This window comes from Argiope bruennichi, chromosome 7 (genome assembly GCF_947563725.1).
Source record: "Argiope bruennichi chromosome 7, qqArgBrue1.1, whole genome shotgun sequence".
NCBI lineage: Eukaryota > Metazoa > Arthropoda > Arachnida > Araneae > Araneidae > Argiope > Argiope bruennichi.
The window spans coordinates 71,262,188-71,284,240 of NC_079157.1; the positions used below are offsets into that span (position 1 = coordinate 71,262,188).

The 22,053-nt window shown below is 26.4% G+C and overlaps 2 protein-coding genes across 4 annotated transcripts in view; one reads left to right on the forward strand and one right to left on the reverse strand.

The window, feature by feature from the left end:
- Positions 1–1,135: 1,135 nt before the first annotated feature.
- LOC129975428 (uncharacterized) lies at positions 1,136–1,513 on the reverse strand. The gene has a single exon (XM_056088491.1). The coding sequence runs from the start codon at positions 1,511–1,513 to the stop codon at positions 1,136–1,138; it is 378 nt and encodes a 125-aa protein (XP_055944466.1).
- A 702-nt stretch (positions 1,514–2,215) lies between these two features.
- The window catches only part of LOC129974955 (leucine-rich repeat protein soc-2 homolog), a 118,469-nt gene continuing 98,631 nt past the window's right edge, over positions 2,216–22,053 (forward strand). The window contains exons 1-2 of one of the 3 annotated variants that reach the window (XM_056087774.1): positions 2,279–2,364; positions 7,297–9,370. In XM_056087774.1, coding sequence (XP_055943749.1) covers positions 9,260–9,370 — 111 coding nt within the window. In that variant the 5' untranslated portion in view covers positions 2,279–2,364; positions 7,297–9,259. Of the gene's footprint in view, positions 2,365–7,296; positions 9,371–22,053 lie in introns of all 3 variants that reach the window. The other 2 variants (XM_056087775.1, XM_056087776.1) reach the window with 2 other exon arrangements.

Genomic DNA, 22,053 nt, shown 5'->3' on the forward strand with positions numbered 1-22,053 from the left:
TTTAAAAGGAATTTATACATTCCAAAAGATTTTATCTCGAAATTTAATTAATTTATCATTACACTAAAATCTATTCCCAGAATTTAAATTTCATTATTTCATGTCTATTGATTAAAACAAACCCAAACAAAATTTTGTTTCCCTAATGTTAAAATTAAAACTTTGATTTATATCTTGAAAAAACGATGGTTGAAAATTTTTCTTATGAAATTATAAAATATTTTCTGTTATTTGATACTGGAAAAATAACATATAAATTTTAACAGAAAGGCAATTTCTGTAGGTAGTTTTGCTGTTGCAATGAATTTTCTGTATCTCCTCTGAAATTATGTTGTAAAGGAATAAAAATTGACTTTTTCCTTTGAAACAATTACTGAGCATTCATTTGATAAATCACACAAAAGATTTTTTTTCATATCACGAGGATGCATAAAGACTACAGAATCAAGTTTTTGATGCAAATTGAACTTTTTCATTTGAACTGCAACATAAAAAAAAATAAAGCTTACCAGTGTATTATTCGCAGATACTTTTTTAAAAATCTGATGGAGTGTCTTAAGTCCCTGTGGTTAGTATGAATTTATATATAATGGTATAACTTCTACAGAAATGTTGAATTGTTACCATCAGCTTATTTTATATCCTTCAAATACTCTTTTCCTCCCAATATGTTATGATGAATACATATGCATGCCTTTTTCTATACTTGACGTTAGTCAATATCCTGATTGGTTATTTGACCTCTTCTGCTGCTGTATTAATTTCATCCTTAATTTTTATACTTCAGGATGTGTTTCTGAATTAAGATATAATTTAATTTATAAATTACATCATAAATTGCTTTTCTTCAAATCCCATGTAATCAGTATTTACATGGACTCCATTCATCATTAATTTTGGCCAACCTGGTGATTCTAATGTTTTCCAAGCTTAAAAGGAAAATTAATGCATTAAATTGGATCAAAATGTGAATTGCTGTTTATGAAATGTTCTACATAATTATTTCCTGGTGAATGGGGGGTGGGATTGCAAATTCTTACATAGATATTTATCTTAATTAGGTATAAACATTCTTTAATATATCATATCTGTTTCTTTCAAGAACATCTTTCACAAAAATGTGGAAAAATATCCTTCATTGAATTGTTATTTCTTGATTTGGTACTTTCAGTTTTAATGAATTTATAGTCCATTTTTGTTCCGATTCTTCTTTAGAAGCTTCTATCAGCAATTCCCCTGAACTTTGCGAGCCTGAGACTGGTATGGCAATTGTTGCTTTTGAAGTAGATATGTAATTATAGGTATTTGCTAAACTTGGTCTATGCCATTCTATAGGTTCACCTAAACATACAGCTGCTTGCTCATATTGCGTCATCTTTTTAATGCAGTCTTGACATAACTTCTGGTTCCCAATTTTTTCTTCTAGTCGAATTCGTAAGTACAATGAACCAGAAGTAAGGACACATGTTGCTACTCCAATTCCAATAATTCTTCCAGCTGTAACTTTTAACATTTTCTTAAGGGCTGTATTAAAGTTTCACTGAATAAATAAATATAACAACTTTAAATAGTACAGCTGGTGAATATTAGTTATTTACCGATAAATATTTAAATAATCAAAGCACAAGTATACAATCACTAACTCGATTATACAATGCTGCTTGAAGGAAGGAAGGAATGAGGTTTGTTTTCCGGCGTATGCTCCTGAACGGATTCTTAGCTTGTGCCGGGTTCACAAAAATCAAAACTCGAATATCACAAAAAATGCTGCTTGAATGTTGAATCTAAAGTTTATAAATAAATAATGTATAGTGGGATATCTGCTTTCACTAGCATTGCATTTTAATTATTATTTTAAAAGATAATAATATATTTTCTGTATTATAGTCCGATAAACAACAGACTTTAGCAAAGCCTATTCTATAGTTTCAATATAGTTTTAAATAAGAACTCCATATATATGTAAGGAAAATAAAATTTGTATCGCACTAGAGCAATTCATTGTAACAAAGATACTTGGAAATGCTGTAGTATTCATATTTTATGAATTTGAGCAGTAGTTACAGTTTTCTTTAAATATTTTTTTTAAATTCAAGCAAACATTTTATAATCAAAACAATCAATTTACGATTTATATTAAATCTGTGTGAAGTGAAATGTATATACAGTTTCAATGTCATCCAATCAGAATGCTTTGAATGTAAAGAGGTGGAGTCTCCTACTTTATTATTTTCTTTTTCCCGATACAGGAAAAATAGTGTTTTTTAACATCTATTGAAAGAACTTTTTTGGCATTAGGGGATAACGGTCTTTGTTGCCAAAAATCCCATTTCAGTCAGTCAATGAAAAATAGTGAGAATTTCAGTAAGTTAATAAGTTTCCCTAGCCTAAAAATATTAAGTATATCTCTAACACCATCATTTTGATTCATGCGCTCAAGAATTATTGAACTAAATACAGAATAACTGAATTTCTACGATTGTTTATATACTCTTAAATAAATTATTTTCATTTCTTAATGGAGTTGAGATATAATAACTTAAAGTTTAAAATATAATTTATTGAGGATAACAAATTTATAGAATACCCAGTCATTTTCCAGTATGAAATATAACTAATGTCGATATTAATTAATGTTCTGATCCTAGTTTTATATGCTAAATGCTGATTAGTCTGTCGCTTCTTGTTATTTTATATAAATAAAAAAAAATCTTTTCCTCTTCTGATGTTTGTTTTTAATTCTGCATTTACATTTCCTAATCAATTTTTTTTAAACATAAAAAAAAACTTTTAATTTCAATATTCTGTCCTATTAAAATTTTTTCATAATATTAATGCATCACTCAAATTGCTGTTAAATTTATAGGAATAAGTCCTTTTAAAAGTGAAACCTTTTTTTTTTTTTTTAATTAACATTTTAAATGCAAGTTAACATTTTATGCGAAAAGTGGAATATATATATATAAAAAAAGTGAAAACTATAATAAGAAATTTCATTTTAAATCCTAACACATTTGGATTTCCTATATTCACATTAACATGCATTTTGTAATCATAAGTAAAAATAAAACCACCATAAAAATCATACAAAAATAATAGAGAAAATTAATTGCATTTTACTAAATTTGAAAAGTCACTAAATTTATTTAATGATAATCATTATTTTGTCAATATACATTTCATAGTTATTTAAGAATAATTACTCTTTTCTCCTAATTTTTTTCTGGATAATTGTAATTGTTACTTCCTTAATGTAGTAAGGGTCTGGAGTCACTACAATCCAGATCATAGATTCTTTTTTAATTATTATTTTATCATATTTAATATTATGAGGTGAAATAAATGTACAAAATTTCAGTTTTATGACTCTCTACTAAGGCTGGCATAGGAGATAAATTATAATCTTCTGTGTAGTCATTAAATGTTTTCAAACCAGTTTTATTTCATTTTCTAGAATTGCCAGTTTTGGTGGAAGATATAATCAGCATGGTTTTTAAATCATATGGCTTAAATATATAAATGCACTAACTTTAAGAATGTTATCAATATTAGAAATAATTCAATTAATAATAATTAATCATATGAATTTAATTACTATTCAACTATATTAAATAGATAAATTAAACAAAGAACAATGACCATACAAATTATGAATGTTCTTTGAACTGTTATTTAAACTTATATGCTATTAATTATTTTTTAATGTTTTTGAATGTAATAGTTTTTTTTTGTCAGCTTTTTAAATTGTAATAAAGTTGTATATTTGCAAAATCTGCATTTAAGATGCTTTAATGTATTTAGTTGATTAAAAGAAATGACAAACCGCTTATTAGTGTTTTAGTTTTTTTAAATATTCCATTTCAAAAATAGTATGATTAATGATGTATTTAACAGTGTTGGTTAATCTATATTTTTTAAAATTCAAAATATGAACTAGCTTATAGGTAAAATCAAAGAAGCAACTATATTAACTAGTGATGGTATTTCCAGCTGATAGTCTGATTTATCCTAATGACATTATAGATATAAAATTTTTGAATAGGTATGACAAAAGGAAAATTTGCAATAACTCAATGGCATTAAAAAAGTATACATTTAGTATTCATAAAAAAATAATAAGTTTGTTCCACGAAACATTAGATAACTGAATTTATTTAGAAAATCAGTGTTTTTTTAGTGTTCTTTAAAAATACATTTGCAACTGCTCTGATGTAAAAGAGTAACTGTAAACAAGCAAAATGACTTGTCTACAAATGAAAATATAATGAGATACTTTTATTTTAATTTAAAGTTTAAATGAGTTGTAAAACAGAAAAATGAAACTTGAGAGAAAAGTTAAAATTCAGAAAGTAATTAAAATGAAAAAACAACATCATTTTAATAGATGTTAAAATAAAAACTGTATGTTTATTTATTCTTTTTTAGAATACTATATTATTTATTTTTTTATCATCAATTATTGTCCAAAATCTGAATTTTTTTTATTTATTTATATCATTAAAACAATGGCGAAAGATTTATATGTATCATTCATTTCCATATATTTCTGAAATGCATTCCATAAAATGTTCATGTTTCTATTTTGCTGAATTTCGAAGTATTTATTTATTGTATAAAACTATCTTATAATTCCAGTTGAATTCTCATTTAAACCGTAAATTACACGCATGATACTTTTTTAGTTTCCCTATTTCCTAAGTAAAATCCCTATTTTATTTTATAGTAAAAAAAAGTCTTACAAATGTATCAGCATATTTTAAGTCTTTTTCTTCAGTCTATCTTCTCTCCTCATTATAGTAATCAAAATGTTCATATATATTTTTACTTAGTTTTAATATCTGAAATTTTGGTTTATATGAGTGTGTGAACAAAAAAAAAAAAAAAAAAAAAAAACTGAAAAAAAATGATTAAAGTAGATGCTTCCTTTATTAAAAGAGTGTAAATGAAATACTATAACTTTTAAGCCAAGATTAGATTTAGCCTTCCAAATGGCCAGGCTTGAAACTGTTGTACTCATATCAAGTCCAGGGAAGATCAATGACTACAGATCCAATGTAATTAGAGATTCTCTCTTGTATGCCGAGTTAGTGCACATATTTAACAGGGTTTAAGATTTGCCCTCTGATATAGAAATTTGGAGAAGGAGGTACCAGTTCAGATATGGTACTTTTCATCTGACCAAAATTATAAAGTAGCTTCAAATATAACTCTTATGTAACTTAACAAAATGAGATATTAGTCATAACTGAATTATTTTTTTCCATGTTAGCTGAAAATATAAAAAAGATATTTCTTTGCAAATTTCCTTAAAAAATTTTTTTTTCATATTGAACAAGGATTCTCTACTTATAAATAAACATAGCTTATTAAAATAGATATTTCCAAGTTGTGATTATTTTTTTCCAATTTAATTGAGCTGCTAAAATTCATAAAACTATATTTTATATATATAATTCTTGGAATTGTAAAAAAACAACAACAATCAAATTGAATTTATAAATTTAGCATAGTATTTTTTAAATTATCAATGTTTTTTTTTTAAATTTTTATTTCCAGTATTTGTTTAAAATGAAATAAAATATAAAGTTCATTGATATAATTTAATGGCTTTAATGTTCTGTGATTCCTTATGTAAATGGTTTGAATTTTCTTAGAGGATAAATTTGTTTTAGCTAGTAGGAAATCAAAATTTCAATCTAGTACTGATAATTCTCTAAGATAAAACTCTAAAAAGTTCTAGAAAGAAATGCGATTTCCGACAGAAGATATTCTTTGTTTACAGTGTAATTTTAAGATCTTCAACTAATATCATTACATTGATTTTCATTAAATAAAAAAAAAATCTTACCAACTTGCAGTGATCTCGCTTTCCTTTTTATTTATTACTGACACGATAAAAACTGAAGAACAGAAGATTTTATTAATAATATTTTATTCATTAAAACAGAAGATTGATAAGCAATTGTTTTGCAACCCTTTTTATAGATTGCAATGTTTTCATCTCTTATACATATTTAAATGTATGTGTAAATATTTAATAAAACACTTCACATACCTCATTGCAGAGAGATTTTAAATAATGCCTTAGAAGTTATTAATTTATATATATTCATAATATATAATTTATATATATTTCATAATCAAAAAATATTTTATTGCCCATCTATCAAAATCTTGAAAGAATTTGGTTGAATTAATTTTCTGAATATAATATAATCTTCACTAAAATGCAGATTTATTTTTATTAAACAGTTGATTTAAAAATATTAATAAATTAAGTATTACTCACTGAAAATCAATAATATGAATATCACTTTCAATATTTCCTAGAAAAGAGTAAAGATTTATGATTTAGAAAAAGAAAAAAAAGTATGGGTTTATAATAAATATTGCAGAAGAAATTATTTATCTTTTATATTTCTAAATTCTGTATAATAGTAAACACTTACCAATTATCAGCATTATTATATTTTAAGAAATTTGTTTTCAATTATGTATAATATTATTACTGCATAGTAAAATGTTTTCTTAGAAGCTATGTCTAAGTAAAATCTATTCTATTCAATTAAAAATATACGAAAGATGATTTGAGGCACTTAAAATATACCTGCCACCTGTTATACCATTTTAAAAATATGCAAGAGTCAAAAAACAGATATTTGCAAGTAAACAAAATATAACTTATTTTGGTTAGTATTTTGAATTTAAATAGAGTAAAAAGAAAATAGATTTTATCTTGTACAACTTTTTGCCACAAATATTTTTCCAACAATTATGTATTAAAATCATATTAAATATTTTTTTATTGCAAATGGCTATAAAATGAAGCATATTAAATTCAATTGTTAACCAGAAATATTACTTGATTTTATGCATATAATTTTTTCCGAGAATATTCTTTTGCAACAAAAATAATTGCATAGAAGTAATAAATTTAAAATAATTTCAAAATACAATAAGCAATTAGCGAAAAAAAATTAAATATCAGCATATGAAGTTTGGATTCTAGTACCTTTATTTTTGCTGCTGCACTAAACGATTTGTTAAAAAAAAATGTCTATTGCCCTGCAGCAAAGCAGTTATTTATAAGATCCCTTTAATCAGATATGCAGAGCTCTTGCAGAAACTAGGTCACTAAAACACGTGCGACTAACCCCGGTGTTTTAAAATCCACTATCTATGTAAACAAACATATTTTACTTCATAACAAGAATTATTTTTTGATTTCATGTAATAAAAACCATGTTTTAAAAAGTAAGAAAATAAATGAGAAATTTTTTCTAAAACATTTTTCAGAAGATTCGAATAGAAAATCCTTTAGAGGGGGAGATCGCATAATAGGACCGGCCTAGATAGGCGACTCCATTTCTGTGAGGAACTTTCGAACACAATATCGAAACTACTGATATTCTAAAACAACACGCACGAAACTTCACATGTGTCTTCCCCCTGTTTAGTAACAAGAAAGGAAAAGTTGCCAAAAATTTCTCGGACCAATCCTGAACACTTGAAACGTACTCACACTCATTCGTCAGTTACGATGCGGAGGTAGCTAGCTGTGAAATGGAAACAGTCCCTTTTCTTCGAATGTGGTTTTCCACGAAAACTGGCATGTATTTCGACAAATCTATTTCTTCAGTGAGTATGTTTGGTCTTTTCAAATTTCATTTAAATTGAATTCGTTCGGGGAGATTAATTTCTGTCTCATCTTCATGTGCACATGAAATCCTTCCTCCCCCCACACCAAATGTTGCCTAATGCGTGTACAAAACGCATCACCTGCATCCGACGGGGCCCGGGAAAATCCTGGATGTGACGTCACGACCCAGACTTCGCGGAGCGAAGTGCATTACTACGCATTACTACTGCGCAGAACGTGTAACATAGTAAGCTCCGTAGGCCGATCTCTGTGGTAGGATGCATTTATAAAATTAATTTAGTGGTTTTAAGTTTGAGTTCCAAATCATGCTGCACAGGATACATCCATGAAAGTCTGAGGATTACTGTGGGCATACCCATTTTTTCATCGCATGCAACTGGAATAATAGTGCACGCATTTTTCTGCCAGGCTGCAGTATCTGCAAAGCATTGCTTAAGTGTATGAACTCCTGACAGTGTTAACCTCGCCTCCGGATGATTCGCAAAGTCCCGAATCCGCTAGATGCTTTTCGGACGTTTTGTGCAAGTTTCTGGTTTGACCGCATTTTTTAAAGATCATAAACTAAAATCGCTGTAGAACTGTGCATCAGCGAAATGCATTTTTCTTTCGCATATAAATTGAAATGCACAACATAGAGCAATATTTATTTAGAAAATAATTTTCTTCTTTTAATGCAACTTTTGAACTTGGTTATAAAGTTTGCAGAAGATCTCCGGACTCGACTGTCTTTGCAAAGATACCGTCTCCTTTTTTTTTCTTTTGCACCATTCCGCATTATGCATCTATATTAGAAAATGCATTTAAATATTTGCACTTAACTAGAAAAAATTATCTTGAAATTTAAAATAATGGAATAAATGAGCAACAGTGCAATTACTTTTAAAAAGTCCGCCAAGTCTGCACAATTTATTATGCACTCTTTCAGTGTATTGCTTTTATAAATTATGATGCAATAACTGAAAAAAGTGGATTTATAATTGAATTTTGTAAAGTTCCATCAAAGTGATCCTAATCTCGTTCACAGTGCCTTTTCAGACTTATCACTTCCAGTATTTGTTTAGTTTGAGAGGAATTCAGTGGTACGGAATTTTCGCTTAAGAGATATTGCACTGTGCGTCGGTGTTTACATTTTCGAATAAAAAGTTTCTAAACGTAATAAAAATCGATGTATCTTAGAACACTTCGTATTTCAAGTTAAAAATGCAGTCTTCTCCGAATGCTTTTTCTAATTAAATTCCATTATATAATCTGACAGAATTAATTTTTTTTCCGAATTTTTTTTTTCAATTAAAATTTTAAAATCGCATATCTGAAATTACTGTTTGACAGAATTTATATTTATACAGAAGAATTCTTGTAAGTTGCGGCGAAAAACTAACTGCTTTCGCTAAATGAGCTGCGCTCACAGCTGAGAGCTGAAATTCCGCGAACTCACACCTACACTGTCTGTCACAGATGTCGCGATGCAGCTGGAACACGTGAAAGAAGTATAACTTGGCTTCGGGTGTTTCTGTTTTTCCCCCCTATCCTCGCTTAAATTAATCTTGACTCTTGCGCGCGACGAAGTCTATCGGTGAATTAAGTTCGGAACTGTGTAGCATGGCCGAGGGCCCTTCAACTGCTCGAGAATTTGTTGATGTGAGTGAATTTTCGGATCAGCCCTCGACCAGCAGTTCAGCTAGCACCAAGGAAAGCCGGGATTCTTCTAAGGTGAGTGTCTCTCACTCTCTCTGTGTGTACTTCCCCAATCGTTGTTGCCGGTACTGTGGACCACGTGTGTCGAGTATCCTGTTGGGCCCGGGGGGGGGGGGGGAATGTGTTCCACCGTGTTAGGCTTATCGTTTTTTATTTTAAGCATGTGGGGTGGAGGAGGGTTTGTAATGCGATTTGACTTGATCCAGTGGAATTTCGAATGAGGGCGGGGATTATATTTTCGTCACACCATTTCTGTAATGCTATTTAGTTTATGTATGTAATTTATCGAGATAGTTTCTTTACAGTTATTTCAATGTGTTATCAGTGATGTAAAATGTTTACTATGTTTTTATATTTCAGTTAATTTTAGATGTATTTTTTTATATCATAAACATTTTTTTTCTGAATTATTGTCGTTAATTTTTAAATACTGAAGACAAACTTTTAGAATAAAAAAATATATCAATGATTTATTACATTGCATTACAAATTTATGAAATGTGGAACTATTATTTTTAGTATTGTTTTATGATGTTTGGATAAAATTAGTAATTATATTTATTCATAATATAATAATAGTAATTATAAATTGTGAGTTGGTAGGAATTAATCCTCTCCCCCCTTTTTTAATCAGAATTTCCATTATTTTGTTACAACCAATATTTTAATGAAAATTAAAGCATTGCCTTTTTTACAAATTTAATTTAATTTTTGTTTTTGGAGCAGGCAAAGCCTTCACTATTCATATGCCTTATTTCTGTTTTAATTAAAAAAAATTATAGTATTTTTTTGTCTCATTCATTTAACTGCTTTTTAAAAGTTTTATATTTTTTAAAAATAGCATTCATAAGGCCTATTTTTTTAAAGCTTAATAAAACTAAATTTTTAATAAGAAACTTTAGATGATAAAAAAGTACTCTGATATTTCTGATGTAATTACATTTATTTCTTTTAAAAGAGATATATATTCATTTTGTTTTGTAAATACCCCCCCCCCCAAAAAAATGCATAATTACAGTAAATAATAATTACATTTCTAACATAAAATTTTCCTTAAAAATCCGACATTTTAAATACTTTTTATTTTCAATATAAAATGTATGAGTTAAATTGTTTCCAAGCGTATAATCTAAGCACTTTAAATAAATAAGACAAAATAAATAAATAAACTACAGACATCTGAAATTCATATAATAAATAAGAACCTTCTTTCCAGTTATTTATATTATACTTTAGGGCTGCATCATATTTTTATTTCAATTAGCTTCAAGAACAAGGTTAAGTGTTTTAACTTGAATTGCGACAATAAATCTAAATTTAATGGAGCTCTAGAAAAGAAAAGAAGAAGTTAAAAAAGAACAATTATATAAAATCTACAAATTATACCTCGATTTTGAAATAAAAATTAAGTTTTACCGATCTCTTGTCTGACAGAACAGAGGCCCTAAAACAAGCATCCATTTGGTCACATATTCAGTATTTCCACTTTTATTTTTATGATTTTCAAGTTACACTGATATGAATGCCTTGATATTCCGAGATAGTTTGAGTTTTAATTGTTAATATTATCAAACTGTAATACCAATTTTTTTCCCAGTTACAAATATATTTTGAATTAGAAGTTCTGAAACTCAATTATGGAAAAAAAAAAAAGAAAAGAAAGGGGGAAAAAATTGCCCTCCAGAGAATGCAAAGAATACCAAAAGAAACATAGTTAAAACTGCACACTTCAAATAACATATCTAAGAACTAAGTGTACGAATAATATAAAATTTAATTTAATAATATAAAATGTAAATTTTTGAATTAATCAATGCAACATACTAAATTATAATATCATCCTGGCTGTATATTAAAAACTTGAATTAATACTGCATTTAATCATCATACCAGATCGCAACAATATGCAAGTAAATACAATAAATTTAAACATTTGAAATTATTAGATCAGTCAGAAAAGCAAATGATAATCCTGTGTTATAACATCTTGTATTTTAAATCTCATTTCTATGTATCATCATTTGTTTACAAACGGTTTATTATAAGTTTTTCATTTAGATTCAACTTTGTACAACTAAATTTGATCTTGTATTTGTTTAGTACAATTCTACAAAAATAAAATCAAACCTTTTCTCAAATCTAATATTTTAGAAAGCAAACGTTTTTTTGTCAACAAAAATTAAATAAATAATAAAAATAACAATGCAAAAGCTAAATAAAAAAAAAAAATTATAATGTAGTAAAAAATGCAGTTTTAATAATGGCTTCCATTCTTATATTTTTAAAATTCTGATAAAATTTTTATCTTTACTGTTTAATGAAAAGTGACTACCATTTCATATAATATATATTGATTTTTCATAACATTTAAACAGTAGATAGGTCAAAATTTAGCTCAAGTTATTTAAAAATTTTATGATATTCGAATAAAATATAGATTCCGAAATAGCAGATTATGTTATAAAATATTTGATGAATGTAAGCTTTGAACTTATTAACGCAATTACTTTTCTTTTATTATATTTGAGAACACATATACTTAATTAAAGATAAAACATTTTATTAATTAACATATAACATTCTATTAATTAAAAATAAAAATTAAAGGAATGCTTCATTCAAAAGGATAAGTCGAAGCTCCAAAATCATAGTTTTTGATGTTAGAATATAGCCTGTTATAATTGCTTATAATTCTACTCATTAATGAAATGATGAACAATAAAATGATTTATAGTGATTGTGTTTTAAGCTGATTTATTTTTCAATATAAAATTCATTTGAAACCTCAAGAAAACTTTTTTTTTTGAAGTCAGGAGATGACATGAATTAGATTTAAAAAAAAGAAAGAAATTCCTAGTAAAAGAAATCCGACGAATTATGCATTTTTTCTAATCAAAAGAATACTTTTGTAAACCTCTTATTTTGTAATCGACCCATAGTTTTGCTTTAAAATAGATGTTCTTATCGAAATAATTTTTTTTCTATCTATTCTTATTTTCGCATTTGCATTTCAGATACCATAAATTAAATGGATTAAGAATAATGAAATTCGCTCACAACAACAGCGCCATATTTCATTTTGTTGAATTTATTGCTTAATCAGTATGTTGATAGATTGATGAATATATTTTCTTACAACCTTTATAGATGATTATCAACCTCAGTTACCAACTTTTAGTGTATATTTTGTTTAGTACATTTTAATAAAAAGAATCCCTTAATTAAACTACTTTAGAATTGCAAAATATCGCAAATGTCATATTTTGTAATTTTTCGTAGCAATACCTGAGATACTTTTGTGCATTTGTGCAGAAAAAATAAAATTTATATTATATTGATAGAATTAATATTTGTATTTAGCATTCACTTAATCTTGTAATATTGTTTCAGAATTTAATATTTAAGTATCTGTAATTAATTTTTAATAAATTATATATAACAGTACTCAAAAATTCGCAAGAAAATTCGGATATCTCCATCCTACTCTCCAATAAAAGATATATAAATAATCAAGAAAAATATTTTGATTCTGATAATGCGCCAGTGCAGCTACTTATTTATGCAATGATTAAGTAACTTTCCTTGAATTTTTCCATAATGTAGTCAGGGATCATAATAAAATTCGAATTAAAGAAAATTATCTCCTGTTAAATAATTTATATTGGTAATTCACATAATCGGTGAAAATTTGCATTAAGGAAAACTCAAATCTACTATAATAATGGAGACTAATCTTGAATTGTATTTTTAAAAACTTAAATTTTTTAAAAACTATTTAAATATTTTGGTGATGATAGCGACTGTGTCAGAGAATGCACAATTAAAAAAGAACACGGGTCTGATAAATTCTTGAGAAAAATACGAACGTTATTTTTTTTGAAGGAATACAATATTAGGTCTAATTTGATAACTGAGAATGAAAAAAAAGTTTGCGAATGAAGCTAAGCGAATACTTTTATCAAAATATATCTGATCAAACCAGCTTAATTAGTCTCTGAACAGCTCGGTTGAAAAAAAAAAAAAAGCTTTCTCACGCATATATGTTTAAAAGTGACATAAAATACCGCAACAATTATTTATTTATTTTGTTAATGTGACTTTCAACTTGAAAAAAGAAGAATTAATCTTGGCCAAGAATTTGTAATTACTTTTATATGTTTCTGGATTGAAGCATTGAAATATCTTAAGTAATTTTGGATTAAATTACTTATCATGTCCAGTATATATATATATATATATATATATATATGTCTATTTTAGAAAAAAATTAAGTAAATTTAGAAAAAAAAAAGCTAATAATGAAAATTCGAGCTAAAGAATCAAATAAGAAATTCAGTCAGTTTACAATTAATTCTTTATACCATGCATAAATTTCATAAATTGTTCATTGGATTTAAAATGGTGAAATATCATATTATTGAGTTTATTATTGCGGTTTAGTTTATTATCGCGAAATTAATTTGTTGTTGCGAAATCAGTTTATTGTTGCGAAATATCAGTTTATTATTGCGAATTATTTATAGTAGGCTTGTTTTTAGCAATAACTTACCAAAATAATTTACTCTTAAGGAATTTTAATTTGTTTTTGCAATCCGATGGTAAAGTTTAATGGAAGTTCAAAAGCATTTACATTAAGCATTTTAAAATTTACTTTTAATTATATAGAAATAATAATGTGTTTAATATTTTCATAATGCGTTTGTATACAAAAGCAGTTACTAAAATTGTGAAAAGTGTTGTTGTAAAATATACTTAAAAATATCTTTTTAAAATTAAAGTACGAAATTGTATTAGAATAAAATTAATGAAAATCTAATTTTTAAAATTTTTTTAGCCTAGTGGTTATTAAGTGGTAATATGCTCTTAAGCAAATGAGAAAAAAAAATCAATTAATTTTAATTAAAATTCTAATCAAAATTTGTAAAAAAAAAAAAAGAACTCTTTTATATTGAACAGTTAATACCTAAGAACTAAATACGCACCAAATGTAATAGTTTTAGATCCAATTATCTGCTTTTTAAAGCGTTTTGCGATTTTTACATCATAAAGCAATTTACAGATGCTATTCAACCTATAAACGCCATGTTAAAAAGCGCATTAATGAGATGCTATTTATTACAGTGTAGAAAAATCAAATAATGAATAAATGTTGAACATTTTGTATTCCATAAGTGTAAAAGACTGAGAAAATAGAAAAGAAAATTGTTTGATTTCTATTTATTTTAAACAATTAAATTTTTAAGGAATGTTTTTAATTAGCCTCCTTTGGCGCCAAACTGCTTCGTCGGAAGTACTGTTTGCGTTTAATTGCAATTAAATCTTTTTTATAATTTGGTGTTCCTGAATTTCTTAAATTAATCTTAAGAAGTATCAAATTTTGACTGACTTAAAAGCCGTGTTATGTTTGGAGCTGTACATCTTTTCGGTTTATTATATATTATACGAACCTTCTTACTTAAGTCGATTTAATGACATCATAACTTCACATTATCTTTTGGAACAATATAATTAGAAATTTTATAAAATTTTTTTAAAAAAATGTCAGAATACAAAAAAATTGCACGGCAATTAAATTAGTATAGTTAAAAAGAGAATTTTTTAAATCTGAAAATAGGGTAGAAATAAGTTTTTATATAATATTTTTATTGCAAAAAAATCAAAATCTTGCTTTATTTTCTATTAAATAGAACTTAGTAAAGAAAAAAATCTTTTTGAGATGAACATTCTAGCTCTCCAAGTTAATTTGGTTGCTCTAGATCAAATTGTCTGTTCTATAGAACACCAACTTATATAGAGTTGGCGTTCTATATGAGTTTCACACACATTCACAGACATTTTTCTTTATTATTAGTTGAGTTGAGAGGACGGTTTTTAAGTAATTTTTGTTTACTAGTAAAGAAAAATTTGACAAGAAAAACAACAACAACTTGTTAAATTCTGCCAATCGTATCTGAATATTCCCAATTTCGGACTATTCAACAAGCAATTATGTAGGTCCTTTGTGATTTTTAAAATGTTATGTATTTAAAATTATTGAAATTAAAATCAGGTATGATAACAAGTACATTTAAATTAAGCATCATAAAATGTTGTTTTTTAATTTTTAAATTTGTTTGCAAATTATTATGGTCTAATTTATTGTTAGTTGGCTGTCTCTCAAATCAATCCAAGCAAACTTTATATTATATTTATAAGTTAAAAATTTTTGTAAATTTTTTTACTATATATATATATATATATATATATAGTAAATCCTAGAATTCAATTTTGTGATTGCAGTTGGAATGGTCACTAGTTTTGACTAGAAGATAAAATACTCATTTTGAGACAGTCTTTATTATAAAACTACGACGAATGTTTTAACTGGATAAGAATAATTATGACAGGATGAGTCAGCTTTTGCTTTGGAGCTCTTTTTTTTTTATTTGCTTGCCGGTCTTTAGAATCACGTTTCAGTAAAATAAATTTCATGAATTATGTCTAAGTAAGGCACATTTTTAAGTAGTCGAAATTAACAAACATTTCAGAAATAACTTAGAAAGCGAAGTAAATAAATATATATGTTGCAGAAATTAGTAGACGCTATCAAATTGACGTTGTCGATAGAGAAAAAGATTATTTAAAATAAAAAGAAAGAAAAAAAAATCATTTCTTTTCCCTATGATATTGAGAATTGTTACAATTTTGAAAAGTATAAAAATCGTTTCTGTGAGATAATCATTTTGAAAGACAGTTGAGTAAAATCAAAGATTTATTTTATTTTTATTTAATTTATTTTTAATTAAGTTTCGGATTTTGAAAAAAAAAAAAATAGCTGATTTTCCTTTTACCTTAAAGACCTCGTGTGCTACATTTCATCAGGCTTGAACAAAAATCGTAGATTTGTGTAAAAGACAATGCAAGGAATTTAATCTAAAATAGAATCTTTTTTTTTATGATATGCTTCAATTTTTTTGAGTGATTATATGTCTTTATTGTTTGTTAACGTTTTGGTTATAAAACTAATCCTGTTTGGATTTTAAGTGTAATAATAAGTAAAGAGATCTGAAAATTTTAAAATTTACGAAAGCACCTTAAATTTGGTCCCTCACTTATTGACAGTTTAAAGTAGAAATTTATTTTGGTTCTATTTAAAGATTATATTTCGTTGATTTACTTAAGAGACCCATACTGGTTTTATTTTTTAAATTGTTTAGGGAAAAAAAACAATATATATACTTTTTTCCGAAAATTAAAATAGTGACGGAATCGGGTTGGCTCGTATTCTACTGGATTTTTTTTTTTTTTTTTTTGCATGCATTTAAAAAGATAAAAATCAAAATAAAATAAAATTTTCAAAATGCTATAAGGACTCAGAAAATACAATGCTCTGAAATCCACAGTATTTCTAAATTTTATTCATATATTAAAATACGAATGCTTTATTTCTGTTTTCGCCTTGAGTTTATTGAAATTCCAGGCTCAGCTTAATACTATTGCGAATCCAAAGAGCCGTATGAAAGTAATTGATTTGGTTTTTCAGAAAAGATTCAAACATACTTATCAATCTCTACTAATAATAAAGGAAAACGTATGTCTGTGTGAGGACTTTACAGGACTGACAGTTAAAGTCTAACTGACAATTATACTTCGGAGGGATCTAAATGTGCATCTCAAAGCGATTTTTTTTAAGTAATTAAAAATCAAGCCAAATTTTTGCGTTTTTCCACTATAACTTCTGAAAATGTAACTGTACATAAATGAATTTTAGGTTGTTTTGAAATTCAAAATAATAAAAAAATTGCCTTATTGATATCATTATAGGTGTAGAGTAAAATTCTTTTTATAATTTTAGTGATTTATATGAAATATTTTTTACGTAATTTTCATCAATAGATTACTTTATCGTTTCGATGAAATTCAAATTATTTTCATTGTTTCATCGAATATGTAATTCTATGGTTTTTTTCCCATTGTTGAAAGATAACGGAAGAAAAATTCTATTTAATATCTGTGTAGATCAAATGAGAAATAAGAAAGTGAAGTTACAGTACCATGAAATCTAGAAGATGAAAAAATCGGATAATTACATTTTAATGGCACTGTGAAGTAATGTGATTTAACTCTATTAGGATGGTTCATACACATAATTGATATAACATGTGTAAGGCTATTAAAGTAATACAGCTTCGGTGTTTGTCATTTTAAATACGCTTTATTGAAGGGTCATAAAATTTAAATTATACATAAGAGATTTAATTAAAATTCTATTTAATTTAAGAACTAATAAACTAACCAACTTTGGTGAGACAGCTTATCACCAAAGGTGGCTAATTTTAAATAAACAGACACACATTTCTTTAAACGCGATAAGTGTCATAAGATAGATGTTTTGCCCCATGAATCGTAGCGTTTTTTGTTCTGTTAAGTTTAATTGTTTTTTATTTTCAGTATAAAGACATTAATCTCATTTTTGTTTTTTATATTAATAAAAATATAAAAATCGTTTTCTTAAAAAAATTAATTTTTCTCAAAATGTCAATTCATATAACTATTTAGAAAGTTATTCTGCATGATTTTTCTGCTTAAGTGAAGTTTCGTTTAAAATTGAAGTTTTCTCATATTTTCAAATTTTTTCTATTTGTTGTTTAATTGATTTTATTTAATTGGAATTTTTAAGATAGTTTCATTTGCAGTGAATTCAAAATTTTTCTAAATGAGTTTTAAATAGGTAAATTGTTTGTAAAATGCATTGATAATATTTAATGCGTTAGAAATATTTTACTAATAATAAAAGATTCAAAATTTCAAAACAGCTTTTTTTAACGATATGGAAATTATTTAAAAAAATATATATTTAAATTTTTAGGCTGATAAGTAATATATATATATATATATATATATATATTATTCTAAAAAATGGAGATCAAAATAAGAAAGCAATTTTCTTGAAGCGCTGATATAAAAACTGTAACTAAATTAGAATATTACAGAAGTTCTATTCGAATTTTATTGAATACTTAGGAATTTCCTTTTATATCATAAACGAAAGAGGATGTTGACGATCTTCCTCCGATTCAAATAGGGGATTCCCTCTTTCAAAAGTGAAATTGTATGTAAAATTAAAGAATGGCTTGAACAGCAGTTTAAAATGATTATAGCTATAGCTTTTAGATCTTGAAAGGCATGGGAAACCCGAGTAGCACCATCTTTTTGAACCCGAATCGAAATATTTAAGAAAATAACTAATTTTAAATAGCGGATTTTAATTTATTGCCTATGTATTTAAATGAAAGTGCTCAAAAAACTTTTATCATTTTTTACTCTTTAATTTATAACTCTTTATAATCCATCATATAAAATTTTATAAAGCTTTTTTTTACTGAAATTCTCTTTTAGATGTCATCATTAGCATTAAAGATTAATTAAAATTATTCAATTAATGATAATCTTTTGCTTCGTTTTGTCGCATTCGTTATTCACGCGCACGCACACACACACACGCGCGCACGCACGCACGCACACGCACACGCACACGCACACGCACACGCACACGCACACGCACACGCACACGCACACACACACACACACACACACACACACACACACACACACACACACACACACACACACACACACACACACACACACACACACACACACAGATACCAAAATTAAAGCTCGCTAGACACTAAAAGAATACAAACAATCTTAAAAAATTTTCAAACTTTAGAACATAAGGAATTGAATAAAAAAATCATATACAAATTTTTTTTCGAGCAAGAAAGTTAAATAAAAACGTATAAAATTATTTTTCATTTCCATTTTTAATCAAAATATAAAAATGAACTTTTTTTCTAAATTCATGAATGTGTTTTTTTATTTGATTGTTTTTTTTAAATAAATAAATGTGTTTTATAAAGCATTTTTTGGAATATAATATCTGTCTTTTTTAAAACATAAAAAAAATTAATAATTCCATTTTATTTTAATTAATGATAATTTTGAGATTATAGCTGTATTTTAGAAATTTGAACTTTCAAAATCTAAAACATCGTCAATGTTTTAGAAGAATAAATTAATTAAAAGATAGGTGGACTATCGTATTCTTTAGTAGCTCTTTTGAAAATTAAAGAAGATTAAATCGATTACGATTAACGCCAATGGTCCTTTAGTATCAAAAAGAATCTTACATTAAAAACAATATTGAGAAATTGTGAATGGATTTTTTTTTTTTCTGTTTAAAAAGAAAATGATTTTTTTTTCTCATTAGAAACCTCTGAAAATGGAAGGATTTTGGTTGAACTTTATTGGGTTTTAGTTCAGACAAAAATGACCATAAAATATTTCAAAGTCAAGAAAAGCATGAATTTTGGAAAATATATTAAAAATTCAATATACAAACTCAAAATCAAAATGTATTAATATGAATACTTAAACGAAAATATTAAACATATAAAATTAAAGCATAGTTTTAATGATGTGCTAAAATGCAGAATTTTTGTTGTTGTGATGTGCTAAAATGTGGTTGATGTAGTACTAATGATGTGCTAAAATGTTGAAAAACAAATCTACCGACATGAGAAATGTCCGAGTCCTCCCAACAAGTATGTCGAAAAGTAACCGCGATTGTACATAATTTTTGGTACTACATTCATTTGGCTTTCTATATTTGTCTTTTTAACCTTGTTCGTGAAAGCTTAAAAAGCAAAACAATCTCTTTTTGTATTGGAAGATTATGCGTACAAAATGAAATGTTTTTTATTGCTATAAATGTATTTTACTTATTCTCAGAACCTTTTAGTGATTTATATATATCCCAAATTCTATACTCCGTTTGAATGTTTAGTCATCGTTAATATATTTTTGTTAATTTTCTTTTGTTAATTCCTTCCAACACTATTTAATCACGAAAAATTGTGCAAGAAAAAGGAACCATTTCATTATTATTTAAAATTACATATTTCATTTTACAACCATACACAATGTCATTTAAATTTCTATTATAGATTTGGAAAGGATTGAGATTCATTGTAGAATATCAAATCGACAAAAATGTAAGAAAGTGCCTGGTACTTTAGATACATTCTAGTAAATTTGAAAGAATTTACATTTTTTACATTGCCAGAGTTCCACTTGTAATTTTAATCTAGCAGCATACATGACACCTTTAGTGCTTGATCAAAATCAAGTGCTTTCTTCTGCTTGATTTTGATTCTTCGAAATCGCTCCAATCATCTTAATTTTCCAAATCTACTCGACCCTTATGTTTTATGGTGTTTACATAACAGCATTTTAGTAACTAGCGGGAATGGTCTGGTATTCTCTTCTCCCTGCATAAAAATTGTGGAACTTTGGTAAAGTCATGTGCATGCCTGGTATGATGTTGGCGAGCAATAATTACGAACTATAGATTCACGATCTTTTTGATCATCAAAAAACGAAAATGACATAAAAAAGAATTCTCTATCAGATTTCGCTAAAAGCGAATTCTTTTTTTATGTCATTTTCGTTTTTTGATGATCAAAAAGATCATGAATCTATAGTTCGTAATTATAGCAATAATTACGAACTATAGATTCACGATTTTTTTGATCATCAAAAAGATCAAAGGAAAATCAAACATATATTTTGGATGCTTATTATATGCTACATATATTTGGATGCGAAATTTGAGATAAAACTACAATTATAGTCGCAAGATTATATACCAAACTCAATTTAAAAGTCTTTTCGTTTCTGAGTTATTGTGTTTGTGTGCATGAGAACCTACGAGCTGACAGACGCTCAAACTTGGGACAAATTTGATTTAAAATTGTATAAGAGTCGTCATTTTAGATGTTAAATCTGCGTAACAGTCTAGTTATTTACATTTTGTAGTCGTCGAGTTCACTTGCACTCGAATAGTCGGACGTACTGACTGACCTTTTTTTAATTGAACTGCATTCAAAATTTGACAGAAATCTACAAATTGATTGTAAAGTCTATATACAAAATTTTATCTGTCTAGCTCAATGTATTTTATATTTACATTTTCTTCTAGAAATGCACATTTAGTAATCTGATGAGCCTCTTATTTGGCAAAAATAAGTTGTCGGATATGAAACATGCATAATATTTTGAAGGATTAAGTTGTTTTAGATCAAAATAAGAAATTTAATTTTTGAATTTGGAAAAAAATGTTTCATTAAGAAAAAAAAATCTAATTTTATAAATTTTTCATGTAAATTCTGTTCTAATAACGTATTTTTATGCCTCAGAATCAATTTGCATTTGCTATAAAACATAAAATATTTTCTTCTTTAAAAAGTTTTTTTTTTTAAATGATAGGACATAACTTGAAATTATAAGGAAATTTCTTATCAGTCAGCACTTATTTTAATATCTTTGTTGTCGAGAATTAAATTGATTTAGAAATAAGTTATAATAAATTGCGTTTTTTCTTAATATTTCATGCTGAATGGGTTTTCATCTCAAATTACAACTGAGGTAATGCTTTTCAACTGATGTCTCTCTCCCACCCCTATAAGTAGATTTGCATTTTGCAACATTTGTTATTGTTTCTATGAATGTTTCTCCCAACTACTAAATTACTGTTCAAATTATGGATTTTGGATATGCTGTTAATTTATAAGTATTTTTCGAAATGTTAGAAATATTTGTTTTTGTATTAAAAAATGAATTTTTAGAGAGTAATTCTATGAATAGATGTGGAAGAT